Source organism: Triticum urartu, chromosome 6 (assembly GCF_003073215.2).
Source record: "Triticum urartu cultivar G1812 chromosome 6, Tu2.1, whole genome shotgun sequence".
Taxonomy (NCBI): Eukaryota; Viridiplantae; Streptophyta; class Magnoliopsida; order Poales; family Poaceae; genus Triticum; species Triticum urartu.
Window position 1 is genome coordinate 343324273 of NC_053027.1, and position 19995 is coordinate 343344267.

At 45.1% G+C, this 19995-nt stretch overlaps 1 protein-coding gene across 1 annotated transcript; it reads left to right on the forward strand.

Moving 5' to 3' along the window:
* The first annotated feature begins 14993 nt into the window (after positions 1-14993).
* On the forward strand, positions 14994-19486 carry LOC125513446 (NAP1-related protein 2). Its single transcript, XM_048678564.1, has 10 exons — positions 14994-15251; positions 16776-16898; positions 16999-17049; positions 17126-17197; positions 17452-17565; positions 17646-17704; positions 18718-18778; positions 18924-18980; positions 19061-19099; positions 19200-19486. The coding sequence occupies exons 1-10, from the start codon at positions 15120-15122 to the stop codon at positions 19245-19247; spliced, it is 756 nt and encodes a 251-aa protein (XP_048534521.1). The 5' UTR covers positions 14994-15119; the 3' UTR covers positions 19248-19486.
* Positions 19487-19995: the final 509 nt, after the last annotated feature.

Here is a 19995-nt window from a genome sequence, read left to right on the forward strand (position 1 = left end):
GAAGCTTTGTCAGACATTGAAAGCACAAGTGCTCCCTGGGTGGTTTTGGTAATTAATGTCAACATATTTCCTGTTGGACTAATGTTTTTATCTAGTATATTTCAGATAAGTTCAATAGATGGAGTGGCATGGACAAGAGGATGTGGAACCCCTTCAAGATGATAAGGACAAAGGATTGGCTCAAGCTCAAAAGCTCAAGGCTCTACATTTTCATTTTAGTGATCCAAGATCACATTGAGTCCTTAGGAAAGCCAATACTATTAAAAGGGGATGAGGTGTTGCTTAATGGCTTGCTTGCTCAAAGTGCTTAGCGATATGCTCCAAAGCCCTCAACCACTTTCTCATATCCACATATGTCCCAAACCAAAATTCAAACTCGGCCCCACCAATTTGATCCATTCGGCGCCACCGAGGTCATTTGACATAGCCACTGCCAGAAAACCTAATCTCTTCGGTCTCACCAATGGGATCTCGGCCTCACCAAGATGGGCTTGCAAACTCTCTGGTGCCTGTTGCATTTATTTCGGTCTCACCGAGATTTGTCATCGGTCGCATCGAGTTTGCTTGACCAACTCTCTGGTTAGATCTTTACCAAAATCGGTCCTACCGAGTTTGTGTAATCGGTCAAACCGAGATGAGGTCTTACCCTAACCCTAGCACATCAATCTCATCGAGTTGATTAGGTCGGTCCCACCGAAAAGCCTAACGGTCACATTATGAACTAAATCGGTCCGACCGAGTTTTCTGATTCGGTCCCACCGAGTTTGGTGAATTGTGTGTAACGGTTAGATTTTGTGTGGAGGCTATAAATACCCCTCCATCCACTCTTCACTAGTGAGGAGAGCCATCAGAACATACCTACACTTCCAGCATACATTTTCTGAGAGATAACCACCTACTCATGTGTTGAGGTCAAGATATTTCCATTCCAACCACATAAATCTTGATCTCTAGCCTTCTCCAACTTGCTTTCCACTCAAATCATCTCTCCACCAAATCCAAATCTGTGAGAAAGAGTTGAGTGTTGGGGAGACTATCATTTGAATCACAAGAGCAAGGAGTTCATCATCAACACACCATTTATTACCTTTTGGAGAGTGGTGTCTCCTAGATTGGTTAGGTGTCACTTGGGAGCCTCCGACAAGATTGTGGAGTTGAACCAAGGAGTTTGTATGGGCAAGGAGATCGCCTACTTCATGAAGATCTACCCTAGTGAGGCAAGTCCTTCATGGGCGATGGCCATGGTGGGATAGACAAAGTTGCTTCTTCGTGGACCCTTCGTGGGTGGAGCCCTTCGTGGACTCGCACAACCATTACCCTTCGTGGGTTGAAATCTCCATCAACATGGATGTACGATAGCAGCACCTATCGGAACCACGCCAAAAATCTCCGAGTCTCCAATTGCGTTTGCACACTCCAATTCCATCCCTTTACTTTCTTGCAAATTGCATGCTTTACTTTCCGCTGCTCATATACTCTTGCCATGATTTCTTGAATGTATTTTGAATGTTTAAACTTGTGCTAAAACTCCACCTTAACTTGAAGAAATTAAAAACTACCACTTTTCTTTGTTAAGAGTCTATTTACCCCCCCTCTAGACACCTCTTCTTGATCCTTTCAGACATCCAGTTCAGCATTGCGGCACGGCTGGGTCGGCACCATCCTGTACTGGTGGAGCCTGGACCCGCCCTGCTCGCAACGACCTGGAGTGCAATGGGCAATGGTCCTAAGACCCTGGAGTGCTTAGGATGTAGACCGGTGGGGACCTCTCTACTAAGCCTATGTAGGGTTACAACGTGTTGATCTTTCGAGGCCGGGCAATGACTCATAAAAGTGTGTCCGGCCATAGTAATCAAGCGTGTTGGAAAATGTGGTGCACCCCTGCAGGGAAGATTATCTATTAATAGTTGTGTCCATGATAATAGATGTTCAGACTTATATCCTGATCTATTACTGTTGGGGAACGTTGTAATTTCAAAAATTTCCTACACACATGCAAGATCATGGTGATGCATAGCAACGAGAGAGGAGAGTGTTGTCTATGTACCCTCGTAGACCGGCAACGGAAGCGTTAGCACAACGCGATTGATGTAGTCGTACGTCTTCACGATCCGACCGATCAAGTACCGAACGCACGGTACCTTCGAGTTTTGCACACGTTCAACTCGATGACGTCCCTCGAACTCCGATCCAGCCGAGTGTTGAGGGAGAGTTTCGTCAGCACGACGGCATGGTGATGATGATGATGTTCTACCGACGCAGGGCTTCGCCTAAGCACCGCTACGATATGATCGAGGTGGATTATGGTGGAGGGGGGCACCGCACACGGCTAAGAGATCAAGAGATCAATTGTTGTGTCTTTGGGGTGCCCCTGCCCCCGTATATAAAGGAGTGGAGGGGGGGCGGCCCTCTCTATGGCATATTTTACTCATTCGAGGACATCCACTTGTTGCTTTGATTGTTCGGTTTTATTTCTTTTTGCCAAGTGGATGGACAAGAATGCCTAAGAACCTCCTCTAGCTATCTATGCTTTTCTCGTCTCAAACTCTATTCATGTTGCATCACAAAATTTGATCAAGTCAGATTCGAACCACTCTGTGTGAGGAGCACTCGGAGTCCCCGATTCGTCATAGACTTAAACTTCCAAAACCTCTTTATGATTCTCGGTCTGACCGATACTCCACTTTGGTCCTACCGAGATCATTAAGTTGATCTAGGTTTTCGATCTCGGTGCAACCGATTTGAACCTTTCGGTCTCACCGAGTTTCAGTAACTGCACGCAGTTATGAATCTCGGTGCCACCGAGTTGTTCAACTCGGTCACACCGACAGGGTCGGGCTATATATAGTCACGGGCAAAATTTGGAAATTTCTCCGAACCCCTTCGCCCGCGCAATAGCCTGCTCTGCCCCCGAGGTCTTCGGATCGTCTTCTCGCCGCCAGTAGCCTCCAGTCGCTGGTCTCCGTCGCCGTCAACGGGATTTCTGCCCCGCCGTTGCCGCCGTAGCAAGTCCCCGCCGAACTAGGGTATGGACTTGATCTTTGTGCTATTCCTCAATCTGATTCCTAGCACATTGTGATCATATTGATTCTTTCCACGATTGAAAAACTTCTATCCAGTCAAAACGCTCATAGATTAGGTTTGATTCGAAAATTCTAGGTTTAGGTCTCCGCCGAAACCATCTCGGACCCACCGAGTTGAAAAACTCGGTCCCACCGATTTGGCTTATGCCATTGCACAAGTGAGACTCGGTCTGACCGAGAATTACTTATCGGTGTGACCGATTTTTGAACTCAGTGAAACCCTAGCAGTCTCGGTGCCACCGAACTGTGACTCGGTCCTACCGAGTTCACTAGTTTAGGTTCCAAAACTGCTTCGGTATCACCGAGTTTGAAAGTCGGTAGATCCGAGATGATTTCAGTGGGAAACTAAAACTAAGTTTTTGAATCATTCCTTTTTACAAAAATCTCTGCATTTTGTGATGCTCATCCACTCTATCTCCTCTATAATCTATTCACAGGGTCAGCAGTCAGTTTGCATCATGTCAGACCAGAGTGACAGCCAAAACTTGTCAGAGCAGCAAGTGCAGCTGAGTGAGGGCACTAGCCCCTCAAGTTCCTCAGATGATGGCAGCAGGAGCACACCCAGCAACCTGCCTAAAGCTGCCACGAGACAAAGGAAGAAGAAAACCTCAGATTCTGAAGATGAGGACTATGTGGCAGAGGAAGAGGCCACTTCCAAGAGAGTTGAGCCAGCTCAAGGCTCAAAGCCATGCCTGAAAATCAAAAGGCCAGCAGGCAGGCAGCCCATGTCAAAGGCTAGAGCCTCAACTGAGAAGCCTGCTCCCATTGAGCCCGTTGCAGCTGAGGGCAAGAAGAGGAAAGAGAGAGTGAAGAAGACTGTGGCTAGAGTGCTTGGGAAGGCCTCCATCATGGTAGAAGAGGAGGAGGAAGAAGAGGCAGCTGCACCAGCGCCCAAGGCAGCCAAACTTATGGGAGATGCCATAAGGTCAGGGGGAGCTGCATCCAAGCCCAAGGAAGCACCTAAGGCTGCATCTAAGCCTAAAAGTGCACCAAAGAGAAACACAAGAAGCATCCCAGCCACTGAGAAGAACAAGGCCCCAGTGCCTGAGACTGTTGCAGAGGAAGAGGAAGAGAGTGTCCTTCGGAAGCTCAAGCCCAAGATCCCAGACCACAACGATGCTCATCCTGTGGCTGAGGATATGAAGCTAAGGAGAGACTCAGGGCTCAGGAAATGGAGAGAAGCAGATCCATATGCTTCTAGGAGAAGGACTGCAAGTGGACTACAGGTTTCATACCAAGGAGCAACAGGATTTCTATGAGACAGTGCTACTTGACAAGAAGCCAATTGTATGTGACATGAGATGGGTCGACTGGACCTATATCAAGGATAATGAAGAGTACTACCCAGGAGTTCAGGACAGCTTTAAGGCGTGTGGAGTAGAGGACTTTGTTGGGCAGAAGCTCACAAAGTGGAACAAGGAACTCATCATGCAGTTCTACTCCACAGCTCACTTTTATCCAGCTGGGAGGATTACATGGATGTCTGAGGGTACGAGGTACCACTCTACTGTTGAGGAATGGGCGAAGCTGATCAATGCCCCAGAGGAGCAAGCAGATGACTTGGACATTTATGCCAAGAAAAAGATGGACCACAACTCCATGTCCAACATGTACAAGGATATTCCGAATGAAGCACTTGACACATTCAAGTTTGGCTCAGTGCATTATCTGCTCTCAGGATTGCCTACGATCAACTGGATCCTTAGGCACACCCTTCTGCCCAAGTCTGGAGATCACAAGATGATCAGAGGTCACGCGATCAATTTGCTTCATGTTTTTGACGTGCCTCAAAAATTCAAAGTCATGAGCCTTATAGTGGAAACAATCAAAAGGACTACGGCAGATCAGAAGAGGAGCTGTGGATATGCCCCTCAGATTCAGGAGCTCATCAACTCCAAGATGGGCACGGGCGTATATTTGTTGGATAAGGAACACCTGCCCATCCATCCAGATTTTGAGAACAATGAAATAGTGATGACAGAGAATGAACCATCATCTGCCCATGCACAAGCTCAGAAGGAGAAGGCGAAGAAGGAGAAAGCTGCCAGGATGCCTACTCAAGCGGAGGCATCTGACTATTTCTTGAAGACCAAACAAGAGCAGCTCAGTTACTTGATTGCGTCCACCCTGTGGATTGAGCAGAGCATAGCCACCCTGACTCAGAACCAGGCGAGTTTAGAGAGGATCATGGAACAGAGGTTCTATGACTTGGACATCAAGGTAACAGAAGTTCAGTCTGCAGTGAAGCAGCTCCAGGAGGACATGAATGAGAGGAGAGGCAGGACCACGACTCATGCGTTTGCGAGGGTGCCACAAGGTCCGAGGTCGTCTGCACTGCCAGTTGCTGACACCAGAGCTACAACATCTGCCCCAGCCACAGCCTCAGTTCCACCAGCTCCAGCATCCACTTCAGCTTCCACTCCGACCACGTCTACCGAAGGCTTCGTCCTTGGAGTGATCCGGACTCCACCACCACCTCAAGATCAAGCCTGAGCGTCGACTTAGCACTATGCATTTTCTAGGAACTTTTTGGTAACTTGTTGCCAAAGGGGGAGAAAATGTATAGATCATAGGCTTCGAGAGAGAGTGTTGCTTTATTCTCTCTTGTTTTATTTGGTGGTTTCTTCGAACTTTGTTTGCTTGTGTGTGAGATACTACGTCCTTATGCCTGTGAGACATCGATGATCATGTGTTTGATCATAAGCTACACTTAATGTTTGCTTGATGCTTGCTTAAATATTATCATTCTATCTATCGTTTGTGATCATTCACTATTCTTGGTGATGAGTGCATGTATTTCAATCTTATCATTTTTTGAGCGCTCCACCAAGATGTATGTGACATGGAAGAGTAACCCATGATTCTAATTCTTTGTGCATTTGCAGTCCAAAGCAAATTTTAAATATGCACAAATTTAGGGGGAGCTCTTACTTATCACATACCTCTCAAAGCGACGATATATTTCATGCTTATTATCATTTGTCAAAGCTTTGATCTATATGTTGTCATCAATTACCAAAAAGGGGGAGATTGAAAGTGCAACTATCCCTAGGTGGTTTTGGTAATTCATAACAACATATAGCTCATTGAGCTAATGCTATTCCAAGATAATTATTTCAGGAAAGCTCAATGATTGGCATGGCATGGATGTGAAAGTGGAACCCTCAAAATGCTAAGGACAAAGGATTGGCTCAAGCTCAAAAGCTCAAGACTCTTCATTTTATATTTTAGTGATCCAAGATCACATTGAGCCTTTAGGAAAAGCCAATACTATCAAGGAGGGATAAGGTGTTGCTTAATGAGCCTCTTGCTTCATGTGCTTAGTGATATGCTCCAAAACCCTCAACTACTTTCCCATATCCACATATGACCTAAACTCTAAGCCAAACTCGGTCCTACCGATTCTTCCTATCCAGCGCCACCGAGTTTCACTTGTCATTAGCCACTGCCAAACCCTAGCAATTCGGTTCTACCGATAAGGATCTCGGTCCCACCGAGATGGGGTTGCAAACTCTCTGTTTCCCTTTCGTAACTTTTCGGTCCCACCGAAAGAGCGAATCGGTCCCACCGAGATTGCAATGTAAACTCAGTGTTTCCCCTTTGTAACTTTTCGGTCTCACCGAGTTCCACTCGGTCTCACTGAAAGAGCAAATCGGTCCCACCGAGTTTGCCTGACCAACTCTCTGGTTAGCTAATTACCAAATTCGGTCCCACCGAGTTTGTGTAATCGGTCTCACCGAGATTACGTTATGCCCAAACCCTAACCGAATCGGTCCTACCGAGTTGCATGTCAGTCCCACCGAAATTCCTAACGGTCACTAGGTTTACTATTTCGGTCAGACCGAGTTTTCTGATTCGGTCCCACCGAGATTGGTAAATTGTGTGTAACGGTTGGATTTTGTGTGGAGGCTATATATACCCCTCCACCTCTTTCTCATTCCAAGAGAGAGCCATCAGAACACACACATCATTCCAACTCATTTGTTCTGAGAGAGAACCACCACTCATGTGTTGAGATCAAGACATTCCATTCCTACCATATGAATCTTGATCTCTAGCCTTCCCAAGTTGCTTTCCACTCAAATCTTCTTTCCACCAAATCCAAATCCTATGAGAGAGAGTTGAGTGTTGGGGAGACTATCATTTGAAGCACAAGGGCAAGGAGTTCATTACCTACACACCATTTGTTACTTCTTGGAGAGTGGTGTCTCCTAGATTGGCTAGGTGTCACTTGGGAGCCTCCGACAAGATTGTGGAGTGAACCAAGGAGTTTGTAAGGGCAAGGAGATCGCCTACTTCGTGAAGATCTACCGCTAGTGAGGCAAGTCCTTCGTGGGCGATGGCCATGGTGGGATAGACAAGGTTGCTACTTCGTGGACCCTTTGTGGGTGGTTGCTTCTTCGTGGACCCTTCGTGGGTGGAGCCCTTCGTGGACTCACGCAACCATTGCCCTTGGGTGGAGCCCTGTGTGGACTCGCGCAACCGTTACCCTTCGTGGGTTGAAGTCTCCATCAACGTGGATGTAGGATAGCACCACCTATCCGAACCACGGGAAAAACATCCGTGTCTCCAATAGCGTTTGAACTCTCCAAACCCTTCCCTTTACATTCTCGCAAGTTGCATGCTTTACTTTCCGCTGCCCATAAACTCTTTGCATGCTTGCTTGAATTGTGTGATGATTGCTTGACTTGTCCTAGAATAGCTAAAATCTGCCAAGAACTAAAATTGGGAAAAGGTTAAGTTTTTATTTGGTCAAGTAGTCTAATCACCCCCCCTCTAGACATACTTTCGATCCTACAGGCTCGGATGCCATTGTTGGGGAACGTAGTAATTTCAAAAATTTCCTACGCACATGCAAGATCATGGTGATGCATAGCAACGAGAGAGGAGAGTGTTGTCTACGTACCCTCATAGACCGGCAACGGAAGCGTTAGCACAACACGGTTGATGTAGTCGTACGTCCTCACGATCCGACCGATCAAGTACCGAACACACGGTACCTCCGAGTTTTGCACATGTTCAACTCGATGACGTCCCTCGAACTCCGATCCAGCCGAGTGTTGAGGGAGAGTTTCGTCAGCACGACGGTGTGGTGACGATGATGATGTTCTACCGACGCAGGGCTTCGCCTAAGCACCGCTACGATATGATCGAGGTGGATTATGGTGGAGGGGGGCACCGCACACGGCTAAGAGATCAAGAGATCAATTGTTGTGTCTTTGGGGTGCCCCTGCCCCCGTATATAAAGGAGTGGAGGGGGGGCGGCCCTCTCTATGGCGGGCCCTGGGGGAGTCCTACTCCCACCGGGAGTAGGATTCAAAACTAGGAGCCCTTCCAAGTACTATGAGTAGGAGGGAAGGAAAGGGAAGGGAAAAGGAGAAGGAAGGAAGGGGGCGCCCCCCTCCCTAGTCCAATTCGGACCAGCCCATGGGGAGGGGTGCAGCCACCCTTTGAGGCCTTTCTCTCCTTTCCCGTATGGCCCATTAAGGCCCAATACGAATTCCCGTAACTCCCCGGTACTCCCGAAAATAACCGAATCACTCGGAACCTTTTCGATGTCCGAATATAGTCGTCCAATATATCGATCTTTACGTCTCAACAATTTCGAGACTCCTCGTCATGTCCCCGATCTCATCCGGGACTCCGAACTCCTTCGATACATCAAAACACATAAACTCATAATATAACCGTCATCGAACTTTAAGCGTGCGGACCCTACGGGTTCGAGAACTATGTAGACATGACCAAGACATGTCTCCGGTCAATAACCAATAGCGGAACCTGGATGCTCTGTAGCGACCTGATCCGAATGGATCACGTCTACTGTGCTACGGTGTCATCCCTGGATCAGTAATGCTGACACCACACAGTACATCGAGGTTTTATAGCAGAGTTGCAATCACACACTTTATTACATCGATGGCTCAAAAAGAACTTATTACACTGAATATGGCTTAAGGCCATATAATAAAAATAACAGGGAAGACTTGGAAGATAAATGGGTCCATCAACTCCAGCGGCATCACTGAGTATAGGGCCACGACCTAAACGCACCTCAATCGTCGTCTGAAAAGTCTGCAACATTGACGTTGCAGCCCGAAAACGGGTCAGCACATGGAATATGCTGGCAATGTAACACATAGAGAATAATGGAATGAAACAGCTATACTATATGCACATATGGCTGGTGGAAAGCTCTATGGTTAAAGTTTTGCGTAAAGCCAATTTTTCCCTACTGCAAAGGAATAAATTTATTTAACTATCATGGTGGTTGTGAAACATTGAGAATGGTTGACAGCATTCTCAATCCCAATTAAAAATAATTAAAACCCAACAACATTAATTAGAAGTAACGTGTTGAGATTCACAATGATATTCAAGTACTAGATACTCAAGTTGTCCATAACCGGGGACACGGCTAATCATGATTAGTTTGTACACTCTGCAGAGGTTTGCGCACTTTTCCCCACAAGACTCGATCGCCTCCGTTTGTTTTCTCGCACTACATGGTGTTTGAGAAAACGGATGACCGAGACACAGTCTTTCAGAAGCGCTAGCACCTTACATGTGGGGTAGACCGTACCACCTACAACCCCTACATCTGCTAGTCCACCCCGTAAGAGTTCGCACAACTTAGTCAACTATGCCAGAGCCCATAATGGCTTGTGGCTGCACACAGAAGTTTCTAGCATGAAAGATCTTATGATCCCTTTGAGCCTGGGTGGCGGTCCAAAAAAAAACAGGCAAGTCCTCATAGACATCAGGTGCCTCAATCCACCCAGATGTGTGTTTAAGTTGCCACCTTAGATAAACCTTTTAAAATTATCAACTCACATCTGTAATGGATATCACTCACCCAATCCACATCTACTAGCATAGCATGGCATAATAATAAGCAAACATAGAAGTAACTCCCAAGGGTTTGATAATAATACAGGTAATAGGTACTACCTCATCTACTTCCCATCCCACAATTTAATTAGATCCTAATCATGCAATGTGTGAGGATTGATCTAATGCAATAAAACATGGGTTGTAGAAAAGGTATGATCAAAGTGTTACTTGCCTTGCTGATGATCCGCGAGTCCTAGGGTTTCGAAGTAACAAGCGGCGCAATCCGGGTAATCTATCGCAGACAAACAACAAGCATACAATAAGTACTCATCTAATGCACAGGTAAAACTCGAACAAGAGAACGAACCAGAAAGTTCAATTTAAGAACTCCGGTTGTAAAGAAAGAACGAACCGAACAAAGAAACGGAAAACAAACGGCGGAAGAAAACAACTCGGTTCTAGCAAGTTGAAACTAGGTCAAATTTTTATCGGGGCAAAAGCTTGTTCAAGTTGATTAGACGGAACGGCGGTTTCGAGACGAAACTCCAGGCGCTTGAATCACCTGATTCCGATAAACGAGCGAAAAGAAAAACTAGAAAGAAGATCGGATCTAAGATCGCGATCGCGGAATAAATCCGACGAAAAGAAAAAGAAGAACGGTTAAACGAACGGACGTCGTTAACCTAGAAAAATCCGGTGATCACGTTCGTTAGGACGAACGGTCCGGCGAACGGTCCAAAGACAACTAAATTGGAGAAGAAAACGAATCCGATCTAGGGTTTCGGAGAAGAAAAACCGAACGAAAAACCGATCTAGAAAACCGGAACGGTTTATAGAAGAAAAGAATCGGAACGATTAGAAGAAAACGATCCGAGAAAAGAGACGCGGGGCAACCTCGGCGAGGTCTCCGGTGAGGGGCTCCGGCGGCGTGGGCGTGGGGCGGCGGCGGCAAGGTGCGGCGGCGGCGCGGGTGAGGCGGTGGCTTAGGGCGGCGCGCGGGTGAGGTGGTGCGGCGGCGCGGCGTGGGGTGGCAAGGTGCGGTGTGGAGGAGAGGGGCTTTGATTTGATGTTTTAGAGGGGGGGTGCTTGGGTATTTATACTGGGGAGGGGAGGGGTTTACTTGGGGTAGAGGACAAGGAATTAGACTAGGAATAGGAAAAAATAAACGGAGTAGGACTAGGAATAACGAAACAAAGGAAAAAGGGGCAAGGGCTACCCTAGAATCCTAAAAGGATTCGTAGAGCAAGAGGCGGCGGCGCCGGCTCCCTGGCGCCTGGCGCTAGGCGCGCGGTGGCCTGGGGCGCGGTGGCCTTCGGCCCGGCTAGGCCTTGGCCTGGCCGGCCTGCTCCAGTTTTTTTTTATAAACGGTTCAGCGCGCAGAGAAAAAAAAACAAAAAGAGATCTAAACGAACTCCAAAAAATCTAAAGAAAATTTTCCCCGACTCCTAAAAATGAGCCGAACAAAATGAACTTTTCTCCGGACCTAAAATGCAATTTTCGAAAACACGCATTTTTCCCTATCCGAATAAAATGCAAATAAAACTCCGGCAAACAAAAATTGATCTATTTATTAAATCTTCATTTTCCTAAATTTTGGGAAAGTCATATTATTCCCTCTCTCATATTTTGACACCGGAAAATTTATTGAAGATAAAACAAATAAATCAAACGATCCTCTTTTCAAAATTTGAGAAACTCTCAAATATGAAAATAACGAAATCTCCAACTCTCTCCGGAGGTCCTTGAGTTGCGTGAAATTTCTAGGATCGGCCAAGATGCAAGAAAATATGTTATGCATGATGATCTAGGGTATAACATTCCAAATTGAAAATTTGGGATGTTACATGCTCATATTGGCTCCTACATATTCTACGAAGATCTTTATCGGTCAAACCACATAACAACATACGCTGTTCCCTTTGTCATCGGTATGTTACTTGCCCGAGATTCGATCGTCGGTATCTCAATACCTAGTTCAATCTCGTTACCGGCAAGTCTCTTTACTCGTTCCGTAACACATCATCCCACAACTAACTCATTAGTTGCAATGCTTGCAAGGCTTATAGTGATGTGCATTACCGAGTGGGCCCAGAGATACCTCTCCGACAATCGGAGTGACAAATCCTAATCTTGATCTATGTCAACTCAACAAGTACCATCGGAGACACCTGTAGAGCACCCTTATAATCACCAAGTTATGTTGTGACGTTTGGTAGCACACAAAGTGTTCCTCCGGTAATCGGGAGTTACACAATCTCATAGTCATAGGAACATGTATAAGTCATGAAGAAAGCAATAGCAACAAACTAAACGATCAAGTGCTATGCTAAAGGAATGGGTCAAGTCAATCACATCATTCTCTAATGATGTGACCCCGTTAATCAAATGACAACCCATGTCTATGGCCAGGAAACTTAACCATCTTTGATTCAACGAGCTAGTCAAGTAGAGCCATACTAGTGACACTCTGTTTGTCTATGTATTCACACATGTGTTATGTTTCCGGCTAATACAATTCTAGCATGAATAATAAACATTTATCATGATATAAGGAAATAAATAACAACTTTATTATTGCCTCTAGGGCATATTTCCTTCAATTACAACTAGACATGGATACTTGAGATATGTGGCCCCGGGATTGCTTTCTCGCAGGGAGTCGAGGAAGGATCTTTGGGCATTAATACTACAACATGCTTGTTATTTATAAATTGCTATTCTTTACTCTTCTACTTGCTGCAAGATGCTTGGAGCTGCTTGAAGATGCTAGTCTTCGATAGACTAGGCCTTCCCCTCTATTCTGGCATTTTGCAGTTCAGTCCACAGATACAACTCTTCCATTTGATACCAATGCATACTTAGTATAGATCTGATGCTTGCGAGTACCTTGGATGAGTACTCACGATTGCTTTGCTACCCCTTTCCCCCCTTCTTTCTTCTTTCTGGTTGATGCAACTAGATGGTGGATTCCTAGAGCCAGATGCCACCGCCGACGGATGCTACTACGTGGAGACCGCTGACGACCAGGAGTAGTTAGTAGGTCCCAGGCAGGAGGCCTTGCCTCTTAGATCATTGTTGCTTTTGTGATGGCCTTCTTAAGGCAGTCTTGTTTGAGGCCCCTGGCTTGCAATATGAAGCTTGTATAATTTCAATTTCTGTCTAGAGTTGTGTTGTGATATCTTCCCGTGAGTCCTTGATCTTGATCGTACACATTGTGTGTATGATTAGTGTATGGTTGAATCGGGGGCGTCACATTGTCCCGCAAGCTTGATGCCTCTGCTTCCCTCTTGATCATGTCCTTGACCTTGTTTCCATCGGGCTTGTTCTTATTTCTTGGGCCATCACCATCATCATCATTATCATCCAACTTGGTGAGTGAACCTCTCTTTGATGGGGATTCTTTGTCAATCAACTTCCACTTCTCACCATTTTGAAGAATTTCCCAACAATGCTCTAGTGTAAATGACTTGCAATTGAAAGCTTCCATATCCTTGTATCTTCCTTGTGCAATTTTGGGCTACAAAATGAAAACAATGTCAAAGTATGTCACATGCAACCACTCGCATAATCATTTGCACTACTTGGGATGTGAAAACAAACTCACATAATCGGCTTCGATACCATTTGGAGGTGCATTGCGGACTTGCTCCAAGCAACCACTCCAACGGCTACAAATCAGCTTGATCACATCCCAACAACCTTGGAGTGACATGTACGTGCGTGCCATCCTCAAGGGATACTTTGCCATCATTCGGAAGAACCAGTCCTCTATCCTTTGCCAACGCCGCTTGGCAGTTTGGTCGGTGTCGGTGCACGCATCAAGAGACACAGATTCCCAAGCCTTTATCAAGATTTGATCTTCCAGTTGCGTGTAGTTCTTCGATCTCGTGCGTACTTTTGCTTGCGCTTGGTTGAACACCCCCTCCCAATCACCTCCACCTCATCTTCTTGCTCACCGTGACCGTGCACACCACCATCCATCTCATTGTAGCTGTAATCACCGATCGGGGCTTGCTCAATGTCGACGGCGTTGTCGTCAAATATGTGCACAAACTCAGCAGTTGAATCATGCAAATCAGCGCTACAATTTTGCTCCACAGGTCACAAACAGTCGTAGTGGAGAAAAGTAAAAACAACTAAAAGAAAAAAAAAGCAAAGTTTCATACGTTGCGCCCATTCCGTTAGAACACGTCGGGGGCGGCGGCAACAACGTTGTCGGTGGGCATCCTCGGGGGAGCTCTTAGGGTGGTGATCAGAGAAGGTGGTGGCGCGGTGCTCGCATGACCTTTTGTGGCCGCCTTCTTGTGTTCCACCCCCGCCACCTTGTGCATCTTCATCGGCGGGGCTGGGGGGGGACAACCTGCACCGGATTCACGACGGCGGGCGGGCAAGCCTTCCCGGCGGCGGTTGCGGGAGAGTTGACGACGATGTTGCCTTGGCGCTTGCGGGGATGGGCGATGGAGGCTTGAACATCGACAGGTGCGACACGGTCGACGACGAGATCTGCTCGAGGGGCTGGCACGTCCATGACTTCCACAATGACGGGCGACGCCTGGGACGAGTCCATGGCGACGCTACAGAGCCGGGGAAGGTGCTCCGGAACGGGCGAAGGAAGAACAATGGCGGTGGACGGAAGGAAAAGCGGGAACTGCTGCGCGAAAATGTCTCGCTAGCGATAGGGGTCACCTTGGGTCGGCCTCCCGCCCCGTGTTTCTAAAGGTTGAGGGAAAGAATTTGTTGCGTCCCGAATTTGTTTTAAATGCTGCAGCCGATACATATCTGTTTGGATCATTTTTTTTACGTAAAATTGTAAATTAGCGGTTATGTTACAATTTCGTGTGATACAAAAGATCTGCTAGAGATGCTCTTACACTTGCTCGTGTGTAAAAATGGCCCAAGCAGTTGTGTGGCCGAACCCAACAAGACAATACCCGCGCGCCCGATCCTTAGGGTTAGGGTTTTAGAAAACCCTGGCGTATGGACAAAACCACGCGAATCCAACGGCCCAGCCCACCCCAAATCGCCTCAATCCCCGACCCGACGCGTATCTCCGCGCCGTCTGCTATAAAATTCCCGCAGCTCCACATTGCCTCCGCCCGCAGCTCCGCCTCCCTTCTGCTCTACCCGCTTCTAACAAACGCACACACTCCCTCTCGCTCTCGCGGCGCAGGTCGGAGGCTAAAACCCTAGAGACAGGCGACTATGACGGCGCCGGCGGACAAGGGGAAGAAGGCCAAGACCGACACCGACGTCGGCGAGGAGAACGAGCAGATCGACGGTGCCCTCGTCCTCTCCATCGAGAGGCTCCAGGAGATCCAGGACGAGCTCGAGAAGGTGAGCTGCCCCTCTCTGAGTTCTCGATCTATTTTGTTGCGTCGTCAGTGTTGGGGTGGATGCACAGCTGGATTTCTAAGTGGGTTTATTGGAGCGGGTGATTGCGTCGAATTCCGGAGTACGTAATTTAGTGGAGTGGTTGCTGATTACGGTTTGGTAGACTTCTCTGGTACTCGTTGCGTAGCTGTGCGGACTGGTAGTCGCAGCTGCGCGTGATTATTGTGGGCAGTACATGCTCAAAAGCTGTGATGTTGCCAATTTTGTCGTTCAAACCTATAGGAACCGACGAGTGTATTCTATCGCCTGATTCACGTGTAAACTTCTGGCAAGTGACAGTTTAAATTTTAGAGTATTTAAAGGTATGCCAAATTATTCAGGAGGTTTCATAGTGGACGTGCAATCCAAGGGTTTATGGGTAGGCGGTTTGAGGGTTTACATCAATCCAATAAACATTTTGAAATGCAAAAAACATCTAATGTATTATTCAAATTCAATTGCCTTACTCCTCTTTTGGTTCGTATGTCCTAACTTAGTCAGTAAGATAACTCTAATAACTTACTGGCGTCAAGTAGGTGTCAATTAGCAATTGAACTTCCGGGATGGAAGTGATTGCAGAAGTAAGTCTGGATTTTCATTTCTCCGCCCCATATTGGTTTCCGAGTGTGGTCTACCAGAACTGGATTTTAGACTGGCTACCACCCTCTGGCAAGGGAGCTGTTAGTAATGAGTTTGAATTGTTTTATCCAAATTTTGGATGTAAAGGTCAATTGTCACTGATAACTGGTTGAGTATAGATAGTGTGTATGTTGCTTTCCTTGATTTAGACATATCTAGACAAACACAAAGTGTCAATTTATGGTGCTTGCATTTTTGCTGTCTTGCTGCTATAGTATCTTGTCAAATACACCAAACAGAAAGATATCGACTGCGTTGTTTAGATGTTCTATTTGCTTCCCTGGCCAATTTTACTCACCAATTATTCCTTGACCAACTGTTATTCAATTTCGTCTGGTTGATAGAAACATAGTATGCTCATATTGCCCACAATATATACAGCTTGTTCTATGATCTTCTGGGCTAGGTTATTGTATTCGGTTTCTGGCGTTAACCGGGTTGTTGCCACCAGGGCAATTAATCCCCATTATACCTATACGTACTTGACTGCAGTTTTTATTGGAGTAAAAATGAGAGTGGAAAATGAAAAAAGCATATCGTTCTGAGATATTGTGGAATTTGACTGAGTTAGACCTATAGTTTAACAGGAAGAATTGCTCAGATACCCGTGAGCCAGGCGCAGCATTGATATGATATCCCAAAGTGACTCCACTTTCACCTTCCATTTTTTATGGTCCTTCAAGTCCATTAGGAGATGTTGAGTTCATCCATACTTATTTTTATAACTGTTCCTAGTTTCTTTTGTGTTTTGAAGTTAAGCTGTAATGTAAAACCTTCTTTGTACCTGCTTTTTTTTTATGCCCAATGGGAAGTGGACAGGCTTATGTTAATTTCATCCATTGCTAACAGGTTAATGAAGAAGCAAGTGATAAGGTTTTGGAGGTTGAGCAGAAGTACAGTGAGATTCGCAGACCTGTCTATCTTCGGAGGTGTGACATCATCAAAACAATTCCAGACTTTTGGCTGACAGCGGTATGCAGACTGTTTATTACGCATGACAGCTTTGATGTTTGTTGCAGTTGCAAATCAACATGTTTACGTTCTTACGTATTTTGTTATGTGCTGCTTGCAGTTTCTAAGTCATCCTCTTCTCAGTGAGCTTTTGACTGAAGAGGATCAAAAGGTATTTTATTTCTTTGGTATGAAGCGGGTTTCTGTTTTATTTAAAATATTATGTAACATTTTATCTGTTATAATAGATGTTCAAGTACTTGGAATCTGTTGATGTTGATGATTCTAAAGATGTCAAGTCAGGCTACTCCATCACTCTTGTAAGTACCATTCCCTCTTGGGAATTGTGATGTCTTAATTGCATCACTTGTGTCTAGGGCGAAAGGAAGCAATAGAAACCAGATGCAACCGATAAAATGCTGTATTCCACAATGACATAACCTATGCTTAATGGAGCTAGTGAAGAAAGGCGAATAATTGCCTTTTTCAGCCCGTTTCAAAGTCTATTGTTGATAAAGCGTTCAATCTTTCATCTTTATTATACTCATTATCTCCTTTTTGTTTTGAAATGCAGAACTTCTCTGAGAATCCGTACTTTGAAGACAGAAAGCTTACCAAGTCATATGCCTTTGCTGATGATGGAACAACCACAATAAATGCCACTTCCATTAAGTGGAAGGAGGGAATGGTGTTGTGTCCTCTCTCTTAAGTTATATATCTTAGCACTGACTTGGATGGAGAAAGTCTAATACTCTTATGTATATACAGGAAATTAATGGGAATGCCATTAAGAAGAAAGGAAGCAAGCGCCCATTGGTTGAAGAAAGGTTAGTTGCTTATCTTGCCATGATTGCTGCAGATGGATGGTGAAGTCGAAGTATTTGGTGCTATTCATTGGCACCATACTGTAGGATGTGTATTATGTTAAAATGGTGGTGAATGATTATTACTGTTGCTTATCACATGACTAAATAATCAAATATACAGTTTTTCATGCTGTGACGATGTTCATTCTATAGCAGTTTGTGAAAAGCTAGTGGAACTGGGTTACTTTGGACCTTCGCTACTGAATGGTCATTAGCAATTGTGCAAGGTCTTCGTGAAAGTAGGAAATATAGAATATTATTGAAGTCAAATTGATGCTTTAAAAGATTTAAGTGTATAAAAATGCTGCAAGCATTTTGCACGCATATATGTGTGACCTGATTTCTTTCACTCCTATGAGCTTTTTATGGCCCACATGCTCATCTTCATCTTTTCCTTGGCATAAATTATAACTAAGTGTAATTATCTTCCATTTCTATTTGTCCTGCTGCTTCAAGTATGCTTGTGCTAAGAGCCTGAGACAGCCTGAGACATATTTCCCGCGGCACCAAAATAATGTCTAGCTTTGTTAAGTATGTGAACCTTGTATTATGTTGCTTCCCCCGTACCGAAATATAAGACGTCTTTCCAGTTTAAGTATGTGAACCTTGTATTATGTTGCTTCCCCCGTACCGAAATATAAGACGTCTTATAATTTGGTACAGAAGTAGTATTATAGCCCCCTATACTCTTGTACTAGTGCCCTACTGTATTAAGTTGTTCCTTCTGCGGTCTTATATTGACAAATGCCTGGTGAATTTCATAGATGTTGGGTCATTTAGAAAATACCTCCTATCTTATTCTGCCATATTCATTATAATTTTTATGGCATGACCATCTAGAAAAATGCTCAGGTAGTATGCTGTTGAACAACATTTTTTTGTTGTGAACCTTGTTGCATGTCTCATTTGTGATTTCTGAGAGGTTGGTAGGCAAGATCTGAAAAAAAGAAGCTTATATACTGTTTTTCTTGCAGTTTTTTCACCTGGTTCACTGATACAGAGCACAAGAGCCTTGCTGATGGGGTGCAAGATGAGGTAACAGAATTATTATTTCACTTGTCTGGCCTTTGCTAGTAAACTTGTAGTGTTTATTTATCCTGATGATTTGGCAATTTGCGTTATGAGCTCTCTGGTCTTGCAGACGCGTTATGGGATATCTTATGATTTTTGAACTGTGCAGGTGGCAGAGATCATCAAAGAAGATTTGTGGCCGAACCCATTGAAATATTTCAACAATGTCAGTATTATGTTTGATTTGGTGCATAATTTTATTTTATTTCCTTGTATGCCTGGCCCTTAAAAGATCTCTTGTTGCAGGAGGTTGAAGAGTTTGAAGGAGATGACGAGGATGAAGAGGTAAGCTCTGTCTTTGCAGTTCAGCAAAGCAACTAGTGTTGAGTTTTAGTATTGGCCATACTTACACGGGTAGCTTATCCCTCTCCTTTTATGTTTGCAGGGATCTGATGGGGAGGATGCTGAGGAGGATGAGGACGAGGAGAACTAAGGCCTTGGTTGGCTTTGGTGGGTCCTGATGAATCGTTGTCTGCAGAGGCTGTGGGTGTCTGAAGGGTGTAGTCATGTGACCCTTTCGAGACTGTTTTGTTTTGTGTTTGACTTAGCTGGAACTTAGCCTTAGGAGCTGTTGAATGCGTTATCGAGTACGTACTGTCGTATTTTCGACTTAAAGGAGACCTCTATATATCATAATCTGGCGATATCTATGACAACAATTTAACTTGCTGATGACTCTGGTCGTTGTTGCAGCAATATGGTGCGCTTTTCCGATCTACTAGATCATTGACGGCGTGCGTTGCCGCGCCCGTCTATTTTTCCGATAGAATGATAGTCATGTTCACTCATATATTGGCAGGAAATATGTATGTTTATTTTATCCACCCCAGAAGAACATGCTGCTTATTTCCATAAGTGGCTATTTCTTCATGTTCATATCAGGATTGTTTCTACCAGCAAATCTAAAAGGAAAGGTTGCAAATCAGATTTATTTCAGATTATGTTCCTCAAATTGTGTTAACTGTTACAACTAATCCATGCTTTATAGCATAAGAAAGCATGTCTACATATGCAAGAACACATCATTTATTTGCACACCAAACAAAAAAATAATACAAATCAACACACATAAATAGCCAAAACAAGAATCCTGAGTATATGGGACTCGCCAAAGCTCCTCCAGTACATATAAGGTTTTATGAACTGCAGGTGGGGTGTAGAAAGCCCTTACTTGTAACGCC

Coding starts and splice junctions, on each gene's coding strand:
- LOC125513446 (XM_048678564.1), top strand. CDS start 15,120: ATGACGGCGCCGGCGGACAAGGGGAAGAAGGCCAAGACCGACACCGAC. Junction 16,899..16,998: donor CAGACTTTTGGCTGACAGCG/GTATGCAGACTG, acceptor TGCTGCTTGCAG/TTTCTAAGTCATCCTCTTCT. Junction 19,100..19,199: donor GAGATGACGAGGATGAAGAG/GTAAGCTCTGTC, acceptor TTATGTTTGCAG/GGATCTGATGGGGAGGATGC.